Source organism: Echinops telfairi, unplaced genomic scaffold (genome assembly GCF_000313985.2).
Source record: "Echinops telfairi isolate 266 unplaced genomic scaffold, ASM31398v2 ScPeMD7_5;HRSCAF=22, whole genome shotgun sequence".
Lineage (NCBI taxonomy): Eukaryota > Metazoa > Chordata > Mammalia > Afrosoricida > Tenrecidae > Echinops > Echinops telfairi.
The window spans coordinates 25,294,730-25,318,166 of record NW_022103901.1 but is presented as its reverse complement, the minus strand read 5'-3'; the positions used below and the strand labels follow the sequence as shown (position 1 = coordinate 25,318,166).

General features: G+C 45.2%; 1 protein-coding gene across 1 annotated transcript in view; it reads left to right on the top strand.

Annotated features, from left to right (window-relative positions):
* Nucleotides 1–23,437, top strand: part of VPS35L (VPS35 endosomal protein sorting factor like) — a 121,981-nt gene that overhangs the window by 7,622 nt on the left and 90,922 nt on the right. The window contains exons 2-7 of the mRNA XM_004706087.2: nucleotides 2,443–2,542; nucleotides 5,755–5,913; nucleotides 7,259–7,381; nucleotides 9,979–10,003; nucleotides 14,644–14,720; nucleotides 15,672–15,800. Coding sequence (XP_004706144.1) covers nucleotides 2,443–2,542; nucleotides 5,755–5,913; nucleotides 7,259–7,381; nucleotides 9,979–10,003; nucleotides 14,644–14,720; nucleotides 15,672–15,800 — 613 coding nt within the window. The remainder of the gene's footprint in view (nucleotides 1–2,442; nucleotides 2,543–5,754; nucleotides 5,914–7,258; nucleotides 7,382–9,978; nucleotides 10,004–14,643; nucleotides 14,721–15,671; nucleotides 15,801–23,437) is intronic.

Here is a 23,437-nt window from a genome sequence, read left to right as displayed (position 1 = left end):
TAGATAGAGTGGGAGAAAAATGGGAATAAAATTCAAAATCATAAGATCGAGGTTAGATGGCTGCCTAACCTTGGTCTTCCTTGAGTTGGCTTGACCTTGTCTCTGGCTTCTCCTTCAAGGAAACAATCCACTGTCCTTATCAGCAGGGAGTGTGCCCCACTTACGTTGGGACAGACAACAGTGTCTGATTGCTCTAGATCAGGGGTCCTCAGGGCCACATGTGTTTTCGTCCCCTTTTGTTTTTTACTTCAAAATAAGATAAGTGCAGTGTGCATAGGAATTTGTTCATAGTTTTTTTGTGAACTTAGTCCGGCCCTCCAATGGTCTGAGGGACAGTGAACTGGCCCCCTGTTTAAAAAGTTTGAGGACCCCTGCCCTAGATGTTCTAGATACCTCTATGCAGCTGACTGCCCACCATGTGTTAGCAAGCAGCAGACAACCTGGGGGAAAGCCTTTCTGTATCCCATGGTACCTTCTGATTTGTCCATGTCATCTAGATTATCAGGGTAGTTGTCATATCATTTGCTAATAATCTGTTTTAATTTTTTGGTTCAATTATAATGTCTCTTTGTTCATTTATTATGTTTATTTGGTCCCACACCCAGCCTTTTTTTCCTGTCTAGTGAAACATTTGTCACTTTTATTGCTCTTTTCGAAGAACTTATTTTTGGTATTATTGATGCTCTCTATTGTTTAACTGTTTTTTATTAACTATGCTTTGAGCTTTGCTATTTCTTCTTCTGATAGGTTTATTCTTAGTTTGCTCCTTCTAGTTCCTGAAGTTTTAAAGTTAGGCTTTTGATTTGAGATCCTTCTTTTTCATTTAATTTTTTATTGCTATAATTTCTCCCTGAGCAGTGCCTTCACTGCATCCTATAAGTTTTGGTATTTTGTGTTTTCATTTTCATTCAAACATATGAAATGTATGATATCTCCTGATTTCTTCCTTGACCCTTTGGTAGCTTAATAGCTGTTTTTGTTTTGTTTTGTTTTTTTAAAGTATTTTTGTACTTCCCCCCCTTCGTGTTATTAATTTCTAGCTTCACTCTGTTGTGGTCAAAGAAGATACCTGATTGCTACCTCTTATGCTTATCCATGCAATTCTCTTCAGTGAGGATTTTCTTTCTTACATATGTCCTTGAATTGCTTTCCAGTGTCCTTCCCCTTGCATCTCAGAGCACCTAGTTATAAGGCAGATTTGGTGATGGAAAGAAAGAAGGCAAAGGCAGAAAATAGTTTTGAAGGTTTATTTCAGAGCTCCCAGGCGAGGTTCATGGGTCTCAATTTGGGGGCCAGAGAAGTCATGCTGCCTGGGACGGAGGGGAAGGGTTTGATAGTACTGGTCTGAGGTAAAGGCAATTGAGGAATTTTCCACTGCCATCTGGCTGTTTTGCAAGGTGGGCAGTTAGTAACACCGTAACAATGTAACGATGTAATAACCTTATCTGGAGCCGCCATTCATCTGCATGTGGACTTTATAGACCATCATCAGGAGTTATTGGCACTATTGCACGCTGTTGTCAGGGCAATTGCTCCCCTTGCCTGCCCCACCGGTCCCCGTTTCTGCCTAATACTAGTAGTGTTTTCTGTTAGGCTGTTGTGGGGGATGGGAACTCTGAGCTTCTATTTGTCTGGAAATGTTTTAATTTTACTCTCATTCTTGAAGGACAGCTTAGTTAGGTATAATTATCTTGGTTGACTTTTTTTACCCGCTACTTCTTCCTCGCACCCCCTAGTTTTATTGGCATATAATTCACATATCATACAATCCAGTAGTTCAACCTCATGAAGAAGAGCTGTACAATCATCTCCACAATCAGTTTGAGAACATTTGCTTCATTCTTGCACTCATTCTTATAGCTCTCTATTCCTAGCCACCCCCACCCCCCCAGAAAAAACACCTGCCTTGTCATGCCCCCAAGGAACCACTAATCCAATTATTGTCTTTATAGATTTACCTACCCTGGGTTTCACATTCAGAAAAACATTGAAAACAAGCAAGCAAGCCAACAAGAAACCTAACAAGAATAACAAAGTAAAACAGCCAAAAAACTCAATCAAAAAGGAAGCAAACAATACTAAAAACCAGACCAAACTTAAATGGGTCATACGGGAGATGAGATGATAGGGTGCTAATTGTTCACCTAACTGGTCTGTCTGTCTAACTTCTTGAGGAACTGCCAAGCTGTTCTTCAGTAGCTCTGCCATCTTCCGAGACACCTTTAAGGAAGGGTTCCATTCCCTGCTAGCATTTATTTTCTCTTATTTTGATGATAGCAGCCCTCCGGCAGATGTCATAAGACGTTAATGAGCAGATCGTCTTGGTCTTGGAGAAATCTTGTTCTGGCAGAAGCCAGCCTATGAAACAGGACGTTCCAACAAGGAGAGTTTCTTATTTCACAGGCTCCTTCTAGCTCATTGGTTTCTTCTTGTGCTTTCCAGGCATTCCAGGAATCGGAACTACAAAGCTGAATTTGCATCATGCCGATTGGAGGCGGTGCCACTGGATTTTGGGGACTATCACCCACTGAAACCCATAACTGTAAGTTTTGTTAAGAAGCTCACTAAATGATATTCTGGTCCCCTAAAAATCAGACTATAGGCCTGGGTCTTTTCTGTTTTACTGTATATGAATAGTTGTATATTTGAATCAATCAATTATTCCTGCCCCTTCTACGTTTTATGTTATTGGCCTCACCCACAATACTCCTTACTGTCCCTTTCCTCATATCATTGAGGAGGCGAGGCAGTCATGAATATGGGGCAGTTTTGTTTTTTGCTTGAGTATTTAAGGAAAATGTTTCTTGCATTATCATTTGTCTACATAGAACATTTAACTCCCAAACCCACTGCCATCGAGTCAATTTTGACTTGCAGTGATCCTATCTAGGGTCACTTTATGGGAGCAAATAACCTCATTTGTTTCCCACAGAGTGGCTGGTGTGTTTGAACTATTAACCTTGAGGTTAGCAGTCCAATCGGACAGATGGTGTTTTATAAACCTTGAACAAACTGGCATAAGTAGGAGAACAGAGATCAGAGTAGAAGATTGTGGTTAGCAGTTAAATGCTTTCCCAATAGCACCACAAGGGCTCCTGAGAACATTTAAGGTCTTTCTTCTGAATGGAGAGAGACCAGTTATTGCACCTTGTATGGTTGCTCATGAGCTTTTAAAGCTCCAGTTGATATTCACCAAATTACCATGTAGAACATTGTCTTTGTGAACTCTTTTATGCCAGTTAACCTTGGTGTCCCCTGAGAGAGCGAAGCGAAAACTCTTCTTTCTCTATTGAATGGACTGGGCACCCTTGTCAAAAATCATTTGACCATTGATGTATGGATTCTCTATTCTGTCAGACTGTGTGTTCATTGTTATACCAGTGCCAGGCTATTTTGATGACTGTAGCTGCATAACATGTTTTAAAATCAGGAAATTTGAGTGTACCTGTTCTGTTCTTCTCTTCAGCATCGTTGTAGCTATTCAGGCCCTATTGCTTTCCATATAAAGTTTAGGATTGCTTTTTCCATTTCTGTTGGAATTTGACTGGGATTTGGTTGAATGTACATTGGGGATTTGGGTAGTATCGGCATCCTAATAGCACTGAATCTTCCAGTCAGTAAAAATGGAACATTTTTTCCCATTTAAGTCATCTTTAATCTGTTTCTTCAGTATATTATAGTTTCCTTATATACATTCTTCACATCTCTGTTTAGATTTTTTTCCTCTAGTATATTTATTCTTCTATGTGCCATTGTAAATGGACTGGTTTCCCAAATTTCCCTTTCAGATTCTTCATTGCTGCAAACCAAACGGAGTCTTGTTTATTGCCCTTGTCCCTGCAACTCTGCTAAATGTTCAACACTAGCTCTGGAAGTTTATCTAAAGGGTTTTCAATGACTTTTTTGTTTGTTTGCTTGTTTTCACAAGTAGAGAGCCTTTATAACTGGGGGCTACACTAGAAATACATTACCAGAAATTGAATCTGGATCTCCCCTGTGAAGGCAAGAATTCTGCCACTGAAAACTCCACCTGCCCTATGACAAGAGACAAGAGTGGTTCCTCGCGGCTTGGCTAGCACTCATTTTTAGAAAGGATAGAAACTCTGTGATCATCATATGGAGTGGAGATGGGATTGGCCATAGATACCAGGGGACACAGAGGATATAACATTTGTTAGTGGCAGAGGGCATGAGACTGCACCGAGATGATCATGTGCAGCCGGAGATCAGAAGGCCAAGGGTGTAGTTTCCAGCCCGCCCTAGTCACTCGGGGCTCATGTAGTTGTGTCTGACCCCACCAGTCTATTGGCTTCTATTCTCAGGAACTCACTTCCCATGTCATTAACAGAATAGCATCAGCAGCCCCAAACTTATCTCCTGCTAGCTTAGCAACTCCCAACAGCTGGGAGATTTTTCCCTAGCCATCTTTCTCATGTAGAGTTATGTATGCCTTCCTGAGCCAGCCTTGGTGAACAGGGCACAGACTTTGGTGGTTGGGTTCCGTCTAATGCCACTCTGGCAACTAGGAATAGAGGCCACCCCCACCAGGCCAGCAGTAATTGAGAGAGGAGGAGAAAACATGGACCATTGAAGCTGGGAGGTGGTGGAACGGATGGAAGGCAGGGAGAGAAAAACAGATGTGTTCCAGTGAATGGTGGGTGCTCCTTTCTCTCGCCTCCTTTCTGCTACATCCTCCATCTCCACCCCTGCCCATCCCCCAAAGTGTCCCTCAGTATCAGCCTCTGGCCCCTGAGTTTTCACGTTGTCGTTAAGTGCTGTGGAGTGGGCTCTGGCCCCTGTAACCTTATATACAACAGGCCCACACCCTGCCTCATCCTGCGCCACCCTCCCACTTATTGTCATTGCTGCAGCCACTGCGTCATTGTGTCTCGTCAAGGGTCTTCCTCTCCTAAGCGTGATGCCCTTTTCCAGAGACTGAGCTTTCCTGATAACATGCTTAAAGGATGCTGAGCAATCTCTCCACCCTGGCTTCTAAGGAGCATTCAGCCTGTACTTCCTCCGACACAGGCTGGTTTGTTTTCGTAGTTGCTTCTTCATTTCATGGATGAGTGGAGTCTAACCAGCGCTTCAGATTATGGATCCTACATTTCCAGATTGGGTTTTCTTGACTCAGAGTTTCCCTAGTCATGCAGACATTTGAAGTTTTGGGGCGGGGTGAGAGCCATTGGTACAAGCATGTTCTCCCCACCCCAAAACACATGCTAATATATACATGAGGAGGCAGTGGTGGGAAAAGTGGCACAATCCCGCGCTGTGGAGCAGAGAAGCCTTGCTGAGCCACTAAGGCTGTCTTGGGAGCCTATCGGGACCCTGTGTCCCTTGGCTCATTACCTTGCCAGATCATGGCTTCCAAAGGAATCACCAGATAGGCTTGCTAAAATGCAGATCCTGGTGCAGTCGGTCTAGGGCGGAGCCAGAGCATCTGTAGTTGTGGTATGCTCCCAGGTGATGCCGAGGCTGCTGGGACCAACTGTGAGGAGCAAGGCAGATATTTCACCTAAATCAGAAGGGCCCCATCGCTGCCCTCTTAACCCTACCTTTTTACCTTCCTGTCCTTGACAGCTGTGATTCCAAGTCATGGTCGTTTTGTCACAAAAACAAGTGTCCCAGACAGACTGCTAAGAAAGACCCTACTGCAAACGATTGGTCTTCGTAAGCAGCACCGGGAGGAACGAGCCCACCAGCATGTTGCCTTGTGGACTTCACTTTCACCTTCTTCCCTTCTCCCCGCAGGTCACAGAGTCCAAGACAAAGAAAGTGAGCCGGAAAGGCAGCACCTCCTCCACCTCCTCCTCCTCCTCCAGCTCCATGGTGGACCCTCTGAGCAGCGTCCTGGATGGCACCGACCCCCTCTCCATGTTCGCAGCCACTGCCGACCCGGCTGCTGCTATGGTAACACACCCTGAGTAGCCCAAGTCATCTTTCTCGGGGGCAGTTCGAAGGGAGCTGGGCAGGGCAACGATGGGCGTTTTTCTTTTGCAATTGCACTGGGAATGCATCGGTGTGTTCTGATTGTAGCATGTCATAGTCCGAGACACCAGTGTGGCTGCAGTGAGAGGCTGGGCAGATTCTGGAAGTCCCTCCCTGCCTCTCCCTCCATTTTCCTTCTCTTCAGAATTTTGAAATGTGTTCTTTATTGTCATTAAAAAAAAAAAATTCTTTACGCAGTTACACAAGTAGTTCCCTAATTCTTAATGTCAAGAACCAAATGCTATAGAATATAGATAGAAGTCTGTTGGTCAATCCCCGTTCTGCTCATCTCCACCTTGGAGTTCATCAGTGTTGTCAGTGTAATCCCCTTTGCTTTGTATTTTCATAGATAATTGTGGTGGGAATATCTTAGTATTTACATACATAGTAAACCTGTTGTGTCAAGTCAATTCCAGCTGACAGAGGCACTGTAGGACAGCACAGAACAGCCCCACAGGTTTCCACGGTTGTGAATTTTTACATCAGCAGGCGCACCAGCTCAGTTCCACTCAAGCCCGCAGGTCCCGTGCTAGCTAGGGCCCTCTTCAGACGCACGCACGTAGCTGCAGGCCAGTGACACTGAAAGCCGAAGAGGGAAGGAGAGAGATCACAGGCAGGTGAGTGCAGAGTCATGTGGAAGCGTAGCAGGGTGCCAACAGCTCCCAGGGTCAGGTGGCCCTCCGGGGGCCGCTCCTGGAGGCAGAAGCAGAGTCCCAGTGAAGGTCCAGTGAGAAGGAAGGCCAAGTGGCAACGAAGAGGAAGTATTTCTGTTTGATCTTGCTCTTTTTTCCAGAATACCACACCCCCAAGGAGGTGTCATCAAGCTGCCACTTGATAGGTTGAAAATATTTAAGTACCACAACCATAGAACTCCGCCATTCTGGTAGTGGGAACATGGTCCTTTTCAGTGTCCTTTCCTTGATCCTTAATGAGTTGGGAGTTTCTTTTGATAGTGCCTAATTAGGCCATTTGTGATGCAGTGGCCTGCAATGTTTTATCCAAAAACCTTTGCTGATGTTGTTAGTTGGTCTCAATTCTGTCCCAACTCATGATGACGGTGCTCATGAAGAGTAGACATGTACACACGGGGTTTTCGAAGCTGTGAGCTTTTGGCAGCAGATCACCTGAGAGGTGCCTCTGGGTGGCCTCAAACAGCCAAACAGGTAGTTCATTGTACGTCTGATTGACAAGACTATTTGCCTGCTGCTTGTCCTTTGTTTTCAAAATAAAATGATGTTGCTGCTGAAGAGATGGTCTTACTCCTCAGGACAGCTCCAGAAAGAAACGGGATCGAGATGATAACTCCGTCGTGGGGCCAGACTTTGAGCCGTGGGCCAGCAAGCGGGGAGAGATCCTTAGCCGGTACACCACGACGGAAAAGCTCTCTATCGTGAGTCCCAGCCCTTCCCTCCCAGGTCTGTGCCTGATGCAGTGGCGCTGCCTCCTCGCTGAGTGCTCTGTCTCCTGGGCGCTCTGTAAGTTGCTGAGAAAGATACTGATGGGTTTCGCGCTCCTTTTTTTAACCTAAATCTTATTTATTTTGTTGTTGAGACGGTACATAACAAAGCAGACACCAGTGGAGCAGTTTCTCCATGTACCATTTAAGGACATTGATTATGGACTCTCTTCTAGCTGTGCAGCCATTCTCGCCCTCCTCCGCAGTTGTTCCTCTCTCTTCAACCTACACAACCCCTTAAGGTTCCCACCTCCTCCTCTGAGTTGTTATTGCCCCTTTGATCCCACACAGGCAGTTCTGAAAAGAGCAAAATGCTCAAGGCATCCATTTTTGACTAGTTAAGCTCAACGACCATTCGGTTGAAGATGATTTCAGCCCATAGTTTTGTTTGACAGTTGAAAGGTTATCTTAGGGCAGTAGTTTCAGGGGTTCCTTCTTCATGGCTCCAGAAAGTATAAAGTCTGTGAGAATTAGAAATCCCGTTCTACATTTCCCCTCTGGTGATCAGGATTCTTCTATGGAATCTTGGATCAGTCTATTCAGTAGATGGTAGCTGGGTCTGGTCCCAAGGCTTATTCATAGAGGCAGGTAGCCACACATATCCTCCAATTTCCATCCTTCCTTTTTCCTCTCACGCTCCAGGTGAAGAGAGAGCAATTGTGTGTTGGATGGCCATGCACAGGCATCCTGGACCCCAGGCACTGTCTATCGAACTTGAGGGGTAGAACGGGCACTGAACACCTTAGTAGGCCAATTAATTAGGATGTCCCATGAAACCATTACCCTAAATCTCCAAACCAAGGAACCCAGTCCTATTAGCTATTTGATTATACATAACTAGCTGCAGAAGCTTCTTTCTCTCTCTACTCTCTCTCTTTTAATCATTGTTTTGAATATATCTGTCACTCAACGTGTGCCACTTCAGCCTTTTATAGGCAGTTTGCTTTGGGCAGTATGGACATCTCAAAAAAATTAAGCCTTCAAATACGTGATCATTGGATATCTTTTTATGTAGAGCAATGGAAATAATCAGCTATACAACCCTACCTTTAGTTCATGCAAACCCCCATCACCGTTAACCCCCTTTTCCCCTCTCCCCCCCTTTCCTGGGAACCACACATCAGTTTCTCCATGTGCAGTTCAGTGACATTGATTACGTCCTTTGAGTTGTATAACCAGTCTTACACTATGTTTCTGAGTTAGCCTCCTCATTAATAAAACACTCACTGGCCCTTAAGGTTCTTAGTGAAACTTTCAAGTTGCTGTTGTCACTTGGGTCCCCTAGTGCTAGAACTTAAAAAGAGCATAATGCCCAAGGCATTTATTCCCAACCCCCCACCCCCGCCCTCCACACACCTTTTTCCCCTGAATACACAGAGCTAATGTGGAGCAGTGATTCCCAATGGGAGTGATTTTGTCCCCCAGGGGACATTTGGCAATGTCTTGCTGTCACCACTGAGGAGGCGGGTGGTACGACTGGCAACTAGTGGGTGGAGGCCAGGGATGCTGCCAAACATCCTGCCATGCGCAGGACAGTCCCCAAGCACATCCTTACTCAGCCTAATGCACCAGCAGAGCCGAGGTTGGGAAACCCTCTTCCAGAGTAAGTTAAACGTTGCTATCATGCGACGCCACTGTCATAGCTACTGCTGGTTCTCTTGGGGAGGCCTGCGTTGAGTAGAACCTTGAATCTCCAGTTGTTTTGTAACCCATATTTTTCTACTTTGAGTATGTCATTCCATCGCTCATTTGCATAAGTAAATGGCTTTGTTGGGAAATTATGGATCATCTTGTCTTTTTTTTTTTTTTTTTAACATTTTATTAGGGGCTCATACAACTCTTATCCCAATCCATACACACATCAATTGTGTAAAGCGCATTTGTACATCGTTTCTCAAAACATTTTCTCTCCATTTAAACCCCCGACATTAGGTCCTCATTTTTCCCCTCCCTCCCCGCTCCCCCCTCCCGCATGAGCCCTTGATAGTTTATAAATGGGTATTTTGTCATATCTTGCCCTGTCCGACGTCTCCCTTCATCCACTTTTCGGTTGTCTGTCCCCCAGGGAGGAGGTCACACACAGTTCCATGTAATCGGTTCCCTCTTTCCTACCCATTCTCCCTTTACCCTCCCTGTTTTGCCACTCATATCACTGGTCCTATAGGGCTCATCCGTCCTGGATTCCCTGTATTTTCAGTTCCTATCTGTACCAGTGTACCTCCTCTGGTCTAGCCAGACTTGCAAGGTCGAATTCAAGGCATGGTAGTGGGAGCGGGGAGGAAACATTTAGGAACTAGAGGAAAGTTGTATTTCTCATCATTGTTACATCGCACCCTGACTGGCACATCTCCTCCCCGAGACCCTTCTGCAAGGGGATCTCCAGTGGCCTACTAATGGGCTTTGGATCTCCACTCCGCACTCCCCCCATCATTCACTATGGTAAGATGGATCATCTTGTCTTAGCACTAGTATTTTATGCATTTTTTAATCATAAAACCTAATTTTACAATGTTAATATCCTGTCTTTGCAGAATCTGTTTATGGGGTCTGAAAAAGGTAAGTTGGTTTTTATGTTCTTTTGATAGAAGAATTCCTCTCTTGCCTTTAATAGGATTTTACAAAGGAAGAAAACGTTTGTGTCACAAGTGTGATGGATTGCCTTTATGTGGCCTTTCTCGCCATGGTCTTGTAATTCTTAACAAATGATTAGGTAGAATTGTGCAAATAAGGTGCTATGATCCACCAAGAGGATTGGACAGTTTGCTGATAATGCAAAGAACGTACTTTGTAAGCCTAGACCATGGAAAGAAGGTATATGGAACTGTAAAAAATGGGAAAGGGCAGTTTTTCCATGCCACTAAGCTTAAAACAAGCCATTCCAGAGATGGAAAGGAGAGATCTCAGTACCACCAAGAAAGAAGAACCAGAAGTAGAGCATGTCTTTTGGATCCAGGGTCTCTTCACTGAGAACCTCCTAGACCCAGGAGACAGAGGGTTGTATCATTGCACACAGTACAAGATAACGAGAAGCTCTGGCAGAAAAAGGACAGTAGAACCAGGAGAGAGCATGGTATGGTGAGGTGGGCTTCCTAGCCTACAAAGGGGTCACAGTGAAAGAAAATACTCAGCGAGAGAGTATCTTGAGTCTTTCCTGATCCTGAATTGTATATAATCAGTAACTTCCTTAATAGACCCCATACTTCTAAGTATTATTTGTGAATTCTGTGTAGTCATTGCTATGAAGTATCCAATTAGCAGAGCAGTCGAGTGCTGTGGGAGGGGATGGTGGTGTCAGAATTGGTCAAACGGTTGTAGAGGGAGGCATGGCAGATCACCTTGTAGGAGTTAACCTCAGGCTGTTGATCTTGATCGGTCTTTTCCCCCTGGTGAAGTTCAAGGTGGGCACAGGACAGTCCCCACACCACATACTTGCAACAGCATTTCTACATGTGACTTAAATGGATGCTGGATTATTTTTTAGGGTTTATATGACATAGAACTAAAACACATATTTAGAGAATGAGTGGGAAAGTACCTGATTTCTAGAAGTAGAACAAACTTGGTTCCACTTACACGAGCCAAGTAGCAATGGCGGTGCCCTTTGGCCTTTCCTCTGCCACAGTCTTTGTCCCTTATAAAAGTGGGTATCACATGTTGGTGATGGGCTCACATAGTCTTTTTTCCCCAAAATCTTTTTATTGGGAGCTGTTACAGATATTATATCATTCTATAGTTCGATCACATCAAGCAGTATTGTATAATTGCTACCATAATCAGTTTCAAAACATTCTCTTTCTTCTTGAACTCCTTGATATGATCTCCCCTTTATGGCCCCCCCCCACTGTACCCCCTTAGGAACCCTTATTCTACGTGCTTTCTCTATAGGTTCATCAATCCTTGCTTTCTTACACTGAAAAACAGAAAAACATATAACAAAAATTCAAGAGGGCTACCCCCAATGACAAATCATATCAGAGCTAAACCCCAATGTGCAACCAAAACAAAGAAAAAAGCCAGAAAATGTTGGAAATCTGATCAGGCCCAATGTGAATGGGGAGGATCAACCTGACAACTTCAAGTCAGGTTTATCATTTATCTCCTATAGTCATCTCTCCAATGTACTCTGCTTTGTAACAGTTTATTCCCATCCCTCCCTTGTGGACAGAGGGAAATCACGGGAGGCTTGTTTCCTGTGTAGATCTCACAGATGTATCTTGGACTCCCACTGTCATCCACAGCCTTCTGCAAAGCTGATTCTCACAAATTAGGCTCAGATACTAATCCCTCCATCATCTTTGGATTATAGGATTTATAATCCTTCGATCACGGATGTTGGTGTGCTTCTTCCACGTGGACTTAGTAGACATCTCACTTAGATGGCTGCCTGAGGGTCACATGCTCTGACTTAGGAGCCACTGGTTTAAATTTTCTGCCCTAGTCTAGCTCATACTGATGGCTGTGCAGTAGGGTCACCCTGTGAACTTGTATGTAAATTGAGGGCACTGGGCCCTACTTAATGAATGGATCTCGAATGACTGGATCCAAGAATTCCTTTCTGGAAGCGCCCGAGGATTCTGAAGCTAGCTGCAGCTCCCTGCTGACTCAGCAGGTTGCAGCAGCACGTGTGAAATCAAAGGAGTGGAAGTAACCTTATTTTATGCCTCATCCCATAAAAACGTACCCCAAAGTTTGGAAAGGTCAGAAAGACTGCTGGCACCCAATGTTGCTAAGAATGTGAAGCTGTGAGACATTTCGTGTGTCCTCTAGTTTGGAAAAGGCACAAGCACTTTGTAAAACAGTTTAAATTGAAGAGAGGGACCAACTCTTAGATCCAGCAATTTTACTTTTAGGATATACTGAGGGACTTCCAAAAATGTGTGGGAAAGACTTTTATTATCTTTTTGTTCCATTATCCTGACAACTTTTTGAAGCCCCCTCATATTCTAGGTCAGGGATTGGCAAGCTCTGTCCAGTCTAGTCTGCTGCTGATGACGTTGATGGCAACCCAGCCGTGCTTGCTTGTTCACATGCACTCATGCTGCTTGGATGCTCCAGCGCCATTGTGAGCTACAGAGTAGGCATATCTGGCCCCTGCAGGAGAGTTTGCCCGCCCTGCCCTAGGTCGGTGATCCTTAAAGTGGGGTCCCAAAGGCCAGCAGTGCTGATATCGCCTGGGAATTTTTTAAAAACACTGGACCGGAAGCCCCATTCCAGACACAGAGAAGCAGTGTTAGTACCGCAGCACATCCTAAGGGTTTTGGGAAGTTTCATAAGCCCAGTCCTGGAAACCTCCATGCTGCAGTATAAACCAAGAGGCCTGGGTGGAAATGTCCACGGCAGCTGGTCACAGGAGCACCAAACCAGCCAAATGGCTGTCGACAGGCCAGCGAAGAAGCGCACTGGCCTATTTCTACAATGGAAAAGACGCCGCAGCAGCCATAGAGAGCAATAGCTGCGGGAGACAACATGGACCAAACTCAGGAACGTTGTGAATGAAAGAAACAGCATAATACTTGACTTGGTGGTTTTGTTTCTCAAAACTTGGAAGAACGTAAAAGAAGATTTGAAAAATGGCTCCTTATTTGGAAACTTATTTATTTTAGTAGTCGCAGTTATCAGGAGGGAGCCCTGGTGGTATAGTGGTTTCATGCTGGGCTGCTAACTGCAAGGTCAGCAGTTTGAAACCACCAGAGGCTCTGTGGGAGAAAGATGAGGCTTTCTACTCCCGTAGAGCGTTACAGTCTCAGAAACCCACAGGGGCAGTCTTACACTCACGGGCAGTTTTACTTTGCCCTGTCGGGTCCCTGTGAGTCAGCATCAACTCGATGACAGGGAGCTTGCGTCACAGTCTTGGAAACATGAGCAGTTCCACCTTATCCTATGGGGTTGCTACGAATTGGAATTAGTTCCACGGTCTAAGCAAAGCAAACAGAGTCTGCCATTGAGTCAATTCTGTCGCTGTGGGTTTCTGAGACTGTAGCTTTTTACTGGAGTGGAAGCCCTTGTCTTTTCCCCACAGAACAGCTGGTGGTTTTGAACTGCTCACCTACTGGTTAGTAGGCCAACTTGCAACCCACTACACCTCCAGGGCTCCAGGCAGTGAGTAATTAATTGCCACGTATTCTCATTAGAGCACAACCACATCTGTGAGTGAAAGTGAGTGTGGTAGGGAGAAGCCAGACCTCAGAACTAAAGCAGAAGTCCCCACAAGGTTGGGAAAGGGCTCTGAAAGAGGCACTGGAGGGCAATCCTAGGTACCCTGGTGGTGCAGTGGTTAAGCCCTGGGCTGGTAACTGAGAGGTCAGTGGTGCAAACCCATCAGTCGCTCTGAGGGAGAAAGATGGGGCAGTCTGCTTCCATAGAAGTTTCCAGCCTTGGACGTTCTCTGGGATAGTTGGAACCAGCTCAGTGACAATGGATTTGATATTTGTGATTGGAGGGCAACAGCTGGCTTGACACATGATCTTGACCTGTGGCTGGTCCTACCACCTGGTACCTTTCCCTTCATGCCTACCTGCCAGTCCTGCTGATGGACAGGATGGTGTTGACAGGTGCAGGAAGGAGATGTGGTTGGTCCTGCTGGCTCCAAGAAAGGGCTTTGAATCTCTAGCCTTTCCACTTCGGGCCGGACAGTGAGCTGGTTCTTTTTGTTAGTATAAGAGCAGAGTCACTCACTCTGAGTATCAGTGTGAGAGGGCCTTTTGTTCATGATAAACAAACAAATGATGGATTTCTGGCATCCTCTCCGGGCTGTCTTTCTCTCCAAACAACTGATCCAGTGAACAGTTTGTACATACGGGATCTGGTGGTTAACCCGTGTGCTCCAGGACTGCTTCCGAGTGCAGCTGTTGTCTGGGGGGCATTGATTACTTTACCACCCGTGCAGGTGGGTCCATTTTGACTCTGACATTCCGTTGGAGAGTTGAAGTGCTCCATGGGCTCTCGGAGGCTGCAGATTCTCTTCACCTTGCTCCTTCAGAGCGCCTGGTGGGCTCGAACCTCCAACCTTGTGGTCAGTAGTAGCCCAACACTTGCTGCCGCATGAGGGCTCCTGGAACTTCCTTTCAAAATCTCTAAGAGTTTTTAGTCATGAAACACAGTTTGCTACCCTCTCTGTTCACGCAGGCTGCCCACCCCATTGGGTGTGCTGGTGGCAGAGGTGAGCCTCCTGGGTGATAGGAGTCCCTTCTTTGCAGGCAAAGCTGGGACCACCACTTCTGCAATGTCGGAGAAGGTCCGGACCAGGCTGGAGGAGCTGGATGACTTTGAGGAGGTGAGCAAGTCCCCTGGGGAGCAGGTGTCCAGGGAGAAGTCACACCGGCGCTTCTTCTTCCCCGGGGGCAGCTCTTGGAGATGTTGTCTTCAGCCGTGGGGGCTCCTCCTCGAGCTCCCACTTGACCCAGGAAAGGGGCCACCAGTGCAGTTGGACGGGCACCCAGGAAGGTGTTGTTGCTCCTTGCTGGTCATCCAGGGACGGTGCCTAATGCGGGGAGCCAGCTGGAGCCTTCTCCCTGGGAAGTATCAAGATAGTACCTGACAACACAGCCACTCTGATGCCTGTGTGTGGCCCATACACCAAACCAAACTCACTGCCATCGAGTCATTGCCGACTCAGTGACCCTATAGGACATAGTGGAACTTCCTCTGTGGGTTCTGAGGCTGTAAATTTTTACAGGCGCAGAAAGCCTCATCTCTCTCCCAAGGAGGAGCTGGTGGTTTAAACTGGGGACATTAGGTTAACATTAGAACGCATACCGCTACGCCTCCAGAGCTCCGTATCTCAGTTAATGCGTATGTGAATGCTCGTCTCGAGACCCAGTGGACTGTTGCTCCCCATGGTTACCATGAGCATCTGGCATCATGCCTGGCGCACCTGGTAGGCCCCTCGTAGGTATCTGATGAGTGAGATAAGGAGGGTTACCCCAGTCGCAGATGAGGGGCATGAGACTCACGGAGGAAAGCAGTTGCCCAGGGTCATGCGGATGGTGTGTGGCTGAGCTGGGAGTTAGCTTAAGTCTGACAGGCCCCCAACGCCATACTCTGCTAATCTCAGAATAAAATGCTGACCTCTGAACCTCGAGAAAACGTAGTCCTGATGGGGTGAGGAAAATTGAAGAAACCAGAGCTCTGTCAGCATGCTGGACGCTTCATAGAGCAGGGCAGGGCGTCAGCAATATTTTCCTTTTGTTGCTTCTTCTGTTACTTCCTCACTCTCTGCCCACAGGGATCCCAGAAGGAGTTGTTGAACTTGACCCAACAGGATTACGTGAACCGCATAGAAGAGCTCAACCAGGCATTGAAGGACGCCTGGGCCTCGGACCAGAAAGTAAAAGCTCTGAAAATAGTCATCCAGGTCAGGCCTAATCATTTTTTCTTACCCTGGTGGGGGAACAAATTTCTTTGTGAAAAATCTTTTGAATAATTAGGCTTCTCAGAGGACTGTCTTCAGGGCCTTATCCTATTTTGGGGGGAGCAAAAAAAAATCTGTTCCATTTTCATCTACTCCCTCTGAAAGACCTAATTGTGAGTCCTGTGTTTTTATGAGAGGGCAACCCGGGCAACCTCAGGGCTGTGCCCTGTACAACTGCAGAATGCACCTTTTGCTCTCGACCCCGGTGTTCGTTGTACCCCCATGGGCTATGCACTGCTGTGGCTCCTGCAAGTGTCACCCCTGCTAGGCTTATGATTTATATAGAGTCTAACGACAGAACCACTTTTTAAGGGATTTCCTTGACCAGATTGGCTTGGTATCTTGGAGATGAATAGCTGTGGGTCCCTGGTTTCTACATTTTCAAGGCAGTCGTCTGCATCATTCTGTGTGGAGGGAAGCAAACTTACAGTGTTAGGTGAGGCACATTTGTTGAACTGACAAATCTTGGCTCCTAAGAGCAAGTTCTGGCAGGAAAGCAACTTATTCTGTGTCTTGGCCCTCAAGACGACCTTGTCTTGGCAACGCGTACTGTGATGGAACGCCCGTGCCTCAGCTTGCAGAGCGAAGTCTACAAAGGATTCCTGCAGCCATTTTAGTTCAGAAGGCAGACCCTCCCCCTTGATGGCAGGACGACACGGCACACGCTCCTCTCTCACCTCTTTCTGTGTTCGGGTATCTGTGAGTTTTCCCACTGGATCCTTGCAGTCTGTTCAGATGACTGTGTGTCTCATGGAGGTTTTGGAGGGGTTTCCCAGCAGGAGACCAACCCGAGCCTGTTCCCCTTCCCACCACTGTTGTTAGTTTACAAAGTAAATATTCCTGAAGAAGGAAGGACCTTTCGTCCTGGGTGCACCCGAGGGGCTCCACTGAGAAAATACCTGATCCAACAAACGCTCCCTCCAAATGTTTTTATTGGCAGTCTCTCCCCGTAGATGATGGTTGTACCGCACTGCGACTTCTAAGAGGTTCACATCTGGGGGAGATTTGCCTCGTGTCCTCTCAGAGAACATAACCGCAGGAGCGTCCCATGAGGTCCACATCTGGTGAATAGCCCCGACTACTTCCCCGCGAAGGTTTGCCCTGTTTCATTGAACAGCTGGCCAAGGGACAGAGTTCAGAGGGATGAGCGCAGCCCACCTGACTTGCTTTGCACCAAATGTTTAGTTTGGGGGAGAGGGGCAGCTTTATTAAGGTATAATTTTACTTACCATAACATTCAGCCGCTGTTAAGTATTAAATGTCACTGATTTTTAGGAAACTGACAGACTTGGGCAGTCACCACACGATCTCGTTTTAGGGTGTTTTTTCACTCCCCTAGAAAATTCCCTCCAGCCTCTTGGTAGTCTAACCCTGTTCTCACCTTCCGGGCCAGATCTGCATTTTTTAAGCCTGCCCTACTCGTGTGCGTCTTATGCGTGGAATCACTGGGGACATAGGCTTTCTCACTTGTCCTTCCTCACGTAGCATAACCTTTTGTAGATGCAGCCAAGTGGCAGCATGGATCAGTGCTTCCTTCTTTATTATAGTTAAATAATATTCCATTAGCTGGCTGGCTCATATCTTTCTAAGTTGGTGGGCATTTGGGTTGTTTGAACTCTTTGGCTGTTAGAAGCAATGCTGCTGCAAACGTTGGCATATGAGCCTTTGTGTAGACATTGTTTATATTTGGGATGGGGTAGGGTGGCGAGGTAGAGATGACCGGACTGGATTCATTGGGTCGAGTGGTAAGTTTGTTCAACATTTTTAAGAGGCTGCCATTTTCAAGGTAGTGCCACCTACCTCATAGCCCTGAGTGAGAGATCCAGTTTCTCTCTGCCATGTTTCCTCCTCTGTCTCTTTCATTATATGTATTTTCAAGTGTTGTCATTTGAACCATTGGTAAGAGGACAATCTAGTGGTAGTAATTACAGTTGCTAAGCTGTGCAGTAGTCACTGCCATCTATTTTTTGAAAGCTTTTTATCCACCCACACGGAAACTCAATCCCTAATGAGCTATACTACCTCCGCATTTTCCCCTCCTTCCAGCCTCTGGTAATCACTTTGATCTCTCTGTGTATTTTTCTGTTCTAGATATTTCGTGTAAGTGGGGATATCAGGATTGGATTTGCCCCTTTCTTCTGACATCATTCACTCAGCTAGTGCTTTTAAGGCTCCTTCAGGTCATAACATGTATTAGGACTTAGTTTGTCTTTGGGATGGAATACTCCATTGTATGGATATACCATAATTTTGTTTATCCATTCATCTGCTGATGGACACTTGGGTTGTTTCTACCTTTTGGCTTTGTGAGTTGTGCTGCCACCAACATGGGTTTTCACAAAGCTAGGGGCTTGAGTCTGCTTTCGAGCCTTGGGTGTCTACCCAGGAGTGAAATTGCAGGGTCAGATGTTAAGGCTCGGCTCATCTGTTTGAGGAACTGCTGCATTGTTTTCTACAGCTAGACAGGGTAGGGGGAGATTGGAGCCCTCTTATACTACTAGTGAGACTGTAAAAGTGCAACCACTATAGAAAGCAGTATGACTGCTTCCTCAAACAACTGGGGATACAAATACCACGTGACCCAGCAATTCCTCCAGTCCGCATGTACGTAAAGGAATAAAGAGCAAAGCAGGAGCAGACACATGCACAGCCCTGTTCAAGGCGGCACGTTGACAACAGCTAGAAGATGGAAACGACCTGAGTGCCCATCCACGGGAGACTGCATGATGAGCTTTGGTGTAGACACACAGTGAAATGCTGTGTGTTGCTAAAGAATAATGATGCAACTGAAAATTTCATGGCATGGATGGATTTGGAAGACATTTTGCTGAGTGAATTGAGTCAATCACAAAAGGAGAAATATTATATAAGACCATTATTATAAAAGCAAATAAGTCAAGGTAAAGATTTTCACTCCAAAAGAAACACGGTTTGGTGGTTATCAGGTGAGAGAGGCTGATAAGTTTGTCAGTTTGTCATACTCTGGTGGTCGTGTTGCTGTGTTATTTACTCCCCTGCCGTAACTATAAGAAACTATTAATCCAGGCACTATCTGTATAATTTACCTATCCTGGATTTCATATAAAGAGAAAAAAACTATTGCAAGATAAAAGAGAAATGCCAATTGAAAGGAAAGCAGAAGATAATAAAAGCTAGAACAAATGTAAAATTAATCAAAAGGGAGAAAAAATGATGCATTGTTAAATTTTAACCTAACTACATTTACATTAGTCCACTTTACAGTGCACTCTGTCTGATGGCAAGGTGATTCACATCCTTGCTCCGTGGTCAGAGGAGTTTGACCCTCTGGTCAGAGGCTTCATCCAGCACAGTGACCAGAGGCCTAATCCCCATGGGGACCTTGCAAATGGAATTTGATCTTTCATTGCCATCCATAGCCTTCTGAAAACCAGGTGCTCAGAATTTAAGCTCTAATACCTTTCCCTCCTCAGATCTTGGGTTTTATTACTTACAGTTCTTGGATCACAACAGGCTGGTGTGTTTCTTCCATGTAGATTTAGCTGACATCTCACTTAGATAGATGTTTGTTTTAAGACAAACCCTAGATGCTATACTTTCTGATAGCCAAGGACCTTCTGGTTTCTTCACTACACTTTGCTCTATGACTTGAGGGCAAGTATTGAGGAGGGCCATGTCATAAAGACGAATAAGTCTTAGGTTAAGGCTGTTTAAGTGTGAGCTCAAAATCTATTTCTAAACCCTCAGAACCAATAATGAGAGTAGCAATACCAGGAGGGGAAGTGGAAGGGGAAGGAAGGGGAACCAATCATAATGATCTACATATAACCCCCTCCCAGGGGGGTGGACAACAGAAAAGTGAATGAAGGGAGACATCAGTCGGTGTAAAACATGAAAAAATAATCATAATATATAAATTGTCAAGGGTTCATGAGGGAGGGAGGGTGGGGGAAGGGGAAAATGAGCGGATACCAAGGGCTCAAGTAGAAAGAAAATGTTATGAACATGATGATGGAAACATGTACTAATGTGCTTGGCACAATGTATGGATATATGGATTGTGATATGAGCTGTAAGGGCACCCAATAAAATGATTTTAAAAAAAGAAAAAATCTATTCCTATATTTATGTTTAAAATATTGGACATGTTTCTGACATCTTGAGACAAGGACACATACGTCAGAGTGGAATTGCTTGGATATTGGCAAGCACCCCTTCCAGCTTTACTGGAAAATGCTGTTATTTTTTAAAGGAACTGTGCCAGCCTATACTCTAGTAGCAGTAGCACTGTGAGTGTCTGGGCCGTTCAGTATTGTGCTAATGTTTGGTATGAACACACTTTTTATTAGAAGTTTTGTAATTTAAACACCCACCATCATCAAGTTGATTCTCACTCATAGTGACCCTGTAGGGCAGAGTCGCACTCCCTCCTATAGGGTTTCCCAGGCCGTAATCTTTCCGGAAGCACACTGTCACTTCTATCTCTGGTGAGCTTGAACTATGCTAACCTTTTGGTTAGCAACCCAGTGTTTAATCCATTCCCCCCAATTTAGAGGATAATAAAATTTATTTTCTGTGGTTTTAATTAGCATTTCCTGTTAAGAGCATTATCATTAATATCCCATGCAAGGAAAATTTTGCTGAAGATCATCCAGCCATGGCAGCAGATTGACAGAGAACTGACAGAGGTTCCGGCCAGATTCAAAAGAGGACATGGTACTAGGGATATCATTGCTGGTGTCAGATGGCTCTTCCTGAAAGCAGAGAATACCAGAAGGATGTTAACTTGTGTTTACTGACTGTGCATTCAACTGTGTGGACCATCACAAACTATGCAGAGCCTTCAGCAGAATGGGAATTCCAGAACACTTTATTGTGCTCGTGAGAACTCGTACCTGAAGCAGGTGGCAGCTGTGCCAGGAGAACAAGGGAAGACTGCATGGTTTAACATCAGGAAACGTGTGCGACATGGTTCTATCCTCTCAGCATGCTTATTTGCTCTGTATTTGGAGCAAATAATCAGAGAAGCTGGATTACACGGCAAGGAATAGGGCATCAGGATCAGAGGAAGGCTTATTAACATTAGATATGGAGATGACACATGACCTTGCGTGCTCAGAGTGAGGATTTGTAGCACTTGCTGATGAAGATCAAGGATTACAGCCTTCAGTGTGGATTACAATGTGATGTCAAGGAGACCAAATTTTCACATTTGGACCAATAGATAACATCATGATACACGGAGATAAGATTGAAATTGTCAAGGATTTGGCTTTGCTTGGATTCACATCAATGCTCATGAAAGCAGCAGGCAAGAGATCATAAGAGGAGTTGCATTGGATAAATCTGTTGCAAAAGACCTCGTTAGAGTTTTAAAGAGCATGGGTGTTAACTTTGAAGACTAAGGTGTACCTGACCCAAGTGTTGGTATTTTCTTTCTTTCTTTTTAAAAAATCATTTTATTGGGGCTCTTAAAGCTCTTATAACAATCATACATCTATTGTGTCAAGCATATTTGTACATATGTTGCCATCATCCTTTTCAAAACATTTTCTTTCTACTTGAACCCTTGGCATCAACTCCTCAATTTTTTCCTCCCTCCCTCGGCTTCCACCCTCATGAATTTTTGATAAATTATAAATTATTATTATTTTCATATCTTATACCGTCCACTGTTTCCCTTCAATCATGTTTCTGTTTGTCACCCTGGGTGGGTGGATGGGAGTTGTTATACATAAATCTTTGTGACCGGTTCCCAACCTTCCCCCTACCTTCATGGTATTGCTACTTCCATTATTGTTCCTGAGGGGTTTATCTGTCCTGGGTTCCATGTGTCGAGAGCTCCTATCTGTACTGGTGTACATGCTCTGGTCTAGCTGGATTTGTAAGGTAGAACTGGTGTCATGATAGTGGGTGGGGGGGGGCATTAAAGAAATAGAGAAAAGTTGTATGTTTCATCAGTGTTATACTGTACCCTGGCTGGCTCGTCCCTTCCTTGTGACTCTTCTGTGAGGGGATGTCCAATTGTCTACAGATAGGCTTTGGGTCTCCACTCTGTCCCCCCTTGTTCGCATCTATATGATTGTTTGTTTAGGGTGTTTTGCTGCCTGATACCTGATCCTGTTGATACTTCATGATCACACAGCCTGGTGTGCTTCTTCCATGTGGGCTTTGTTGCTTCCCTGCTAGATGGCCACTTGTTTATCTTCAAGCCTTTAAGACCCTAGACACTATATCTTTTAAAGTCAGGCACCATTAGCTTTCTTCACCACATCTGCTTTTGCATCTATTTTGTCTTCAGTAATCATGTTGGGAAAGTGAGCATCATGGAATGCCAGATTGTTAGAACAAAGTGTTCTTGCATTGAGGGAGGACTTGAATAGAGGCCCAATGTCTTTCTGCTACCTTAATACTTAACATATAAATATATATACATAGATCTGTGCCCTTGTGGGGGAAGCCAGCCCCCCACAACTAATCACGTGCTCAGTAAGCGCAATTGTGTGATTGAGCTATGTAAAGATTATAATAAAGTCATAGAGAATGAGAGAGATAGGAGAGAGAGTCAAATAAAGAAGTCAGACACATTTCATGGTAGCATGCTCCCCCCCTGGACAGCCATGATCTTATCAGCAAGATCCACGCATAGTATGGGCCAAGGGCAGGAGAGCGAGGTGAGATGGCCTGATTTATTGATTATATCTACTTAGGGGGTGTGATTACAGGTAACCACACACGTCCCAGGAAGGGGCTGTACAATAGGCATACACATCATAGGAAGAGGATGTACAATAGGCATAAGCGTGACAGGAAAGGGATGAGCTAGGGGTGTGCATGCAGTAGGAAGGGAGGGACTAAGGGTATACATTTGATAAGAAAGGTGGACCCTAGATTCATGGTGGCAGCCTAACCTTGGTCATCCCTTGAGTGGGCTTGACCTCCCTGGGCTCTCCTTCAGGGAAACAATCTACCTCTATCCTTATCAGAAGGGAGAGGGCCCTACTTATTGTGGGATAAACAGTGGTGTCTGCTTGCTCTGGATGGCTGATAACCCTTAGGGAGAATAACCCCTGACCTACTTCTGTTGACCTCCAAGTGTATAGTCATTTGCCACATGTAGCAAGCAGCTAAGTTTGGCATATCTCGGGGAGACAACTTGGGAGAAATGTTTCTGTTTCCCACGTGTCCTTATCATTATATATGGATGTGTTTATTTATGTATGTGCCTGTATTTATACCTCTGTAAATGTCCTTTGCCTCCTTGTTCTTTCCTCTTTCCTAGTTCCTGTTACTTACCTCTTGTCTCACTATCATGTTCGACCTTCATTCGGTTTTCAGTAATTCCTTTCAGCTACATTGCACTTGATCAAACCCCACGCAGGACATGGTATTTTCAGTTGCCTCATAGGCATGTGAAAGTTGGACAAAGAAGAATGGATGTGTTTGAATTGTGGTGCTGGCAAAAAATATTGAAAGTACCATGGAGTGCCAAAAGGACAAACAGATATGTCTTGAAAGAAGTCTGCCAGAGTACTCCTTAGAGCAGCGGTTCTCAACCTTCCTCATGCCGCAGCCCTTTCATACAGTTCCTCATGTTGTGG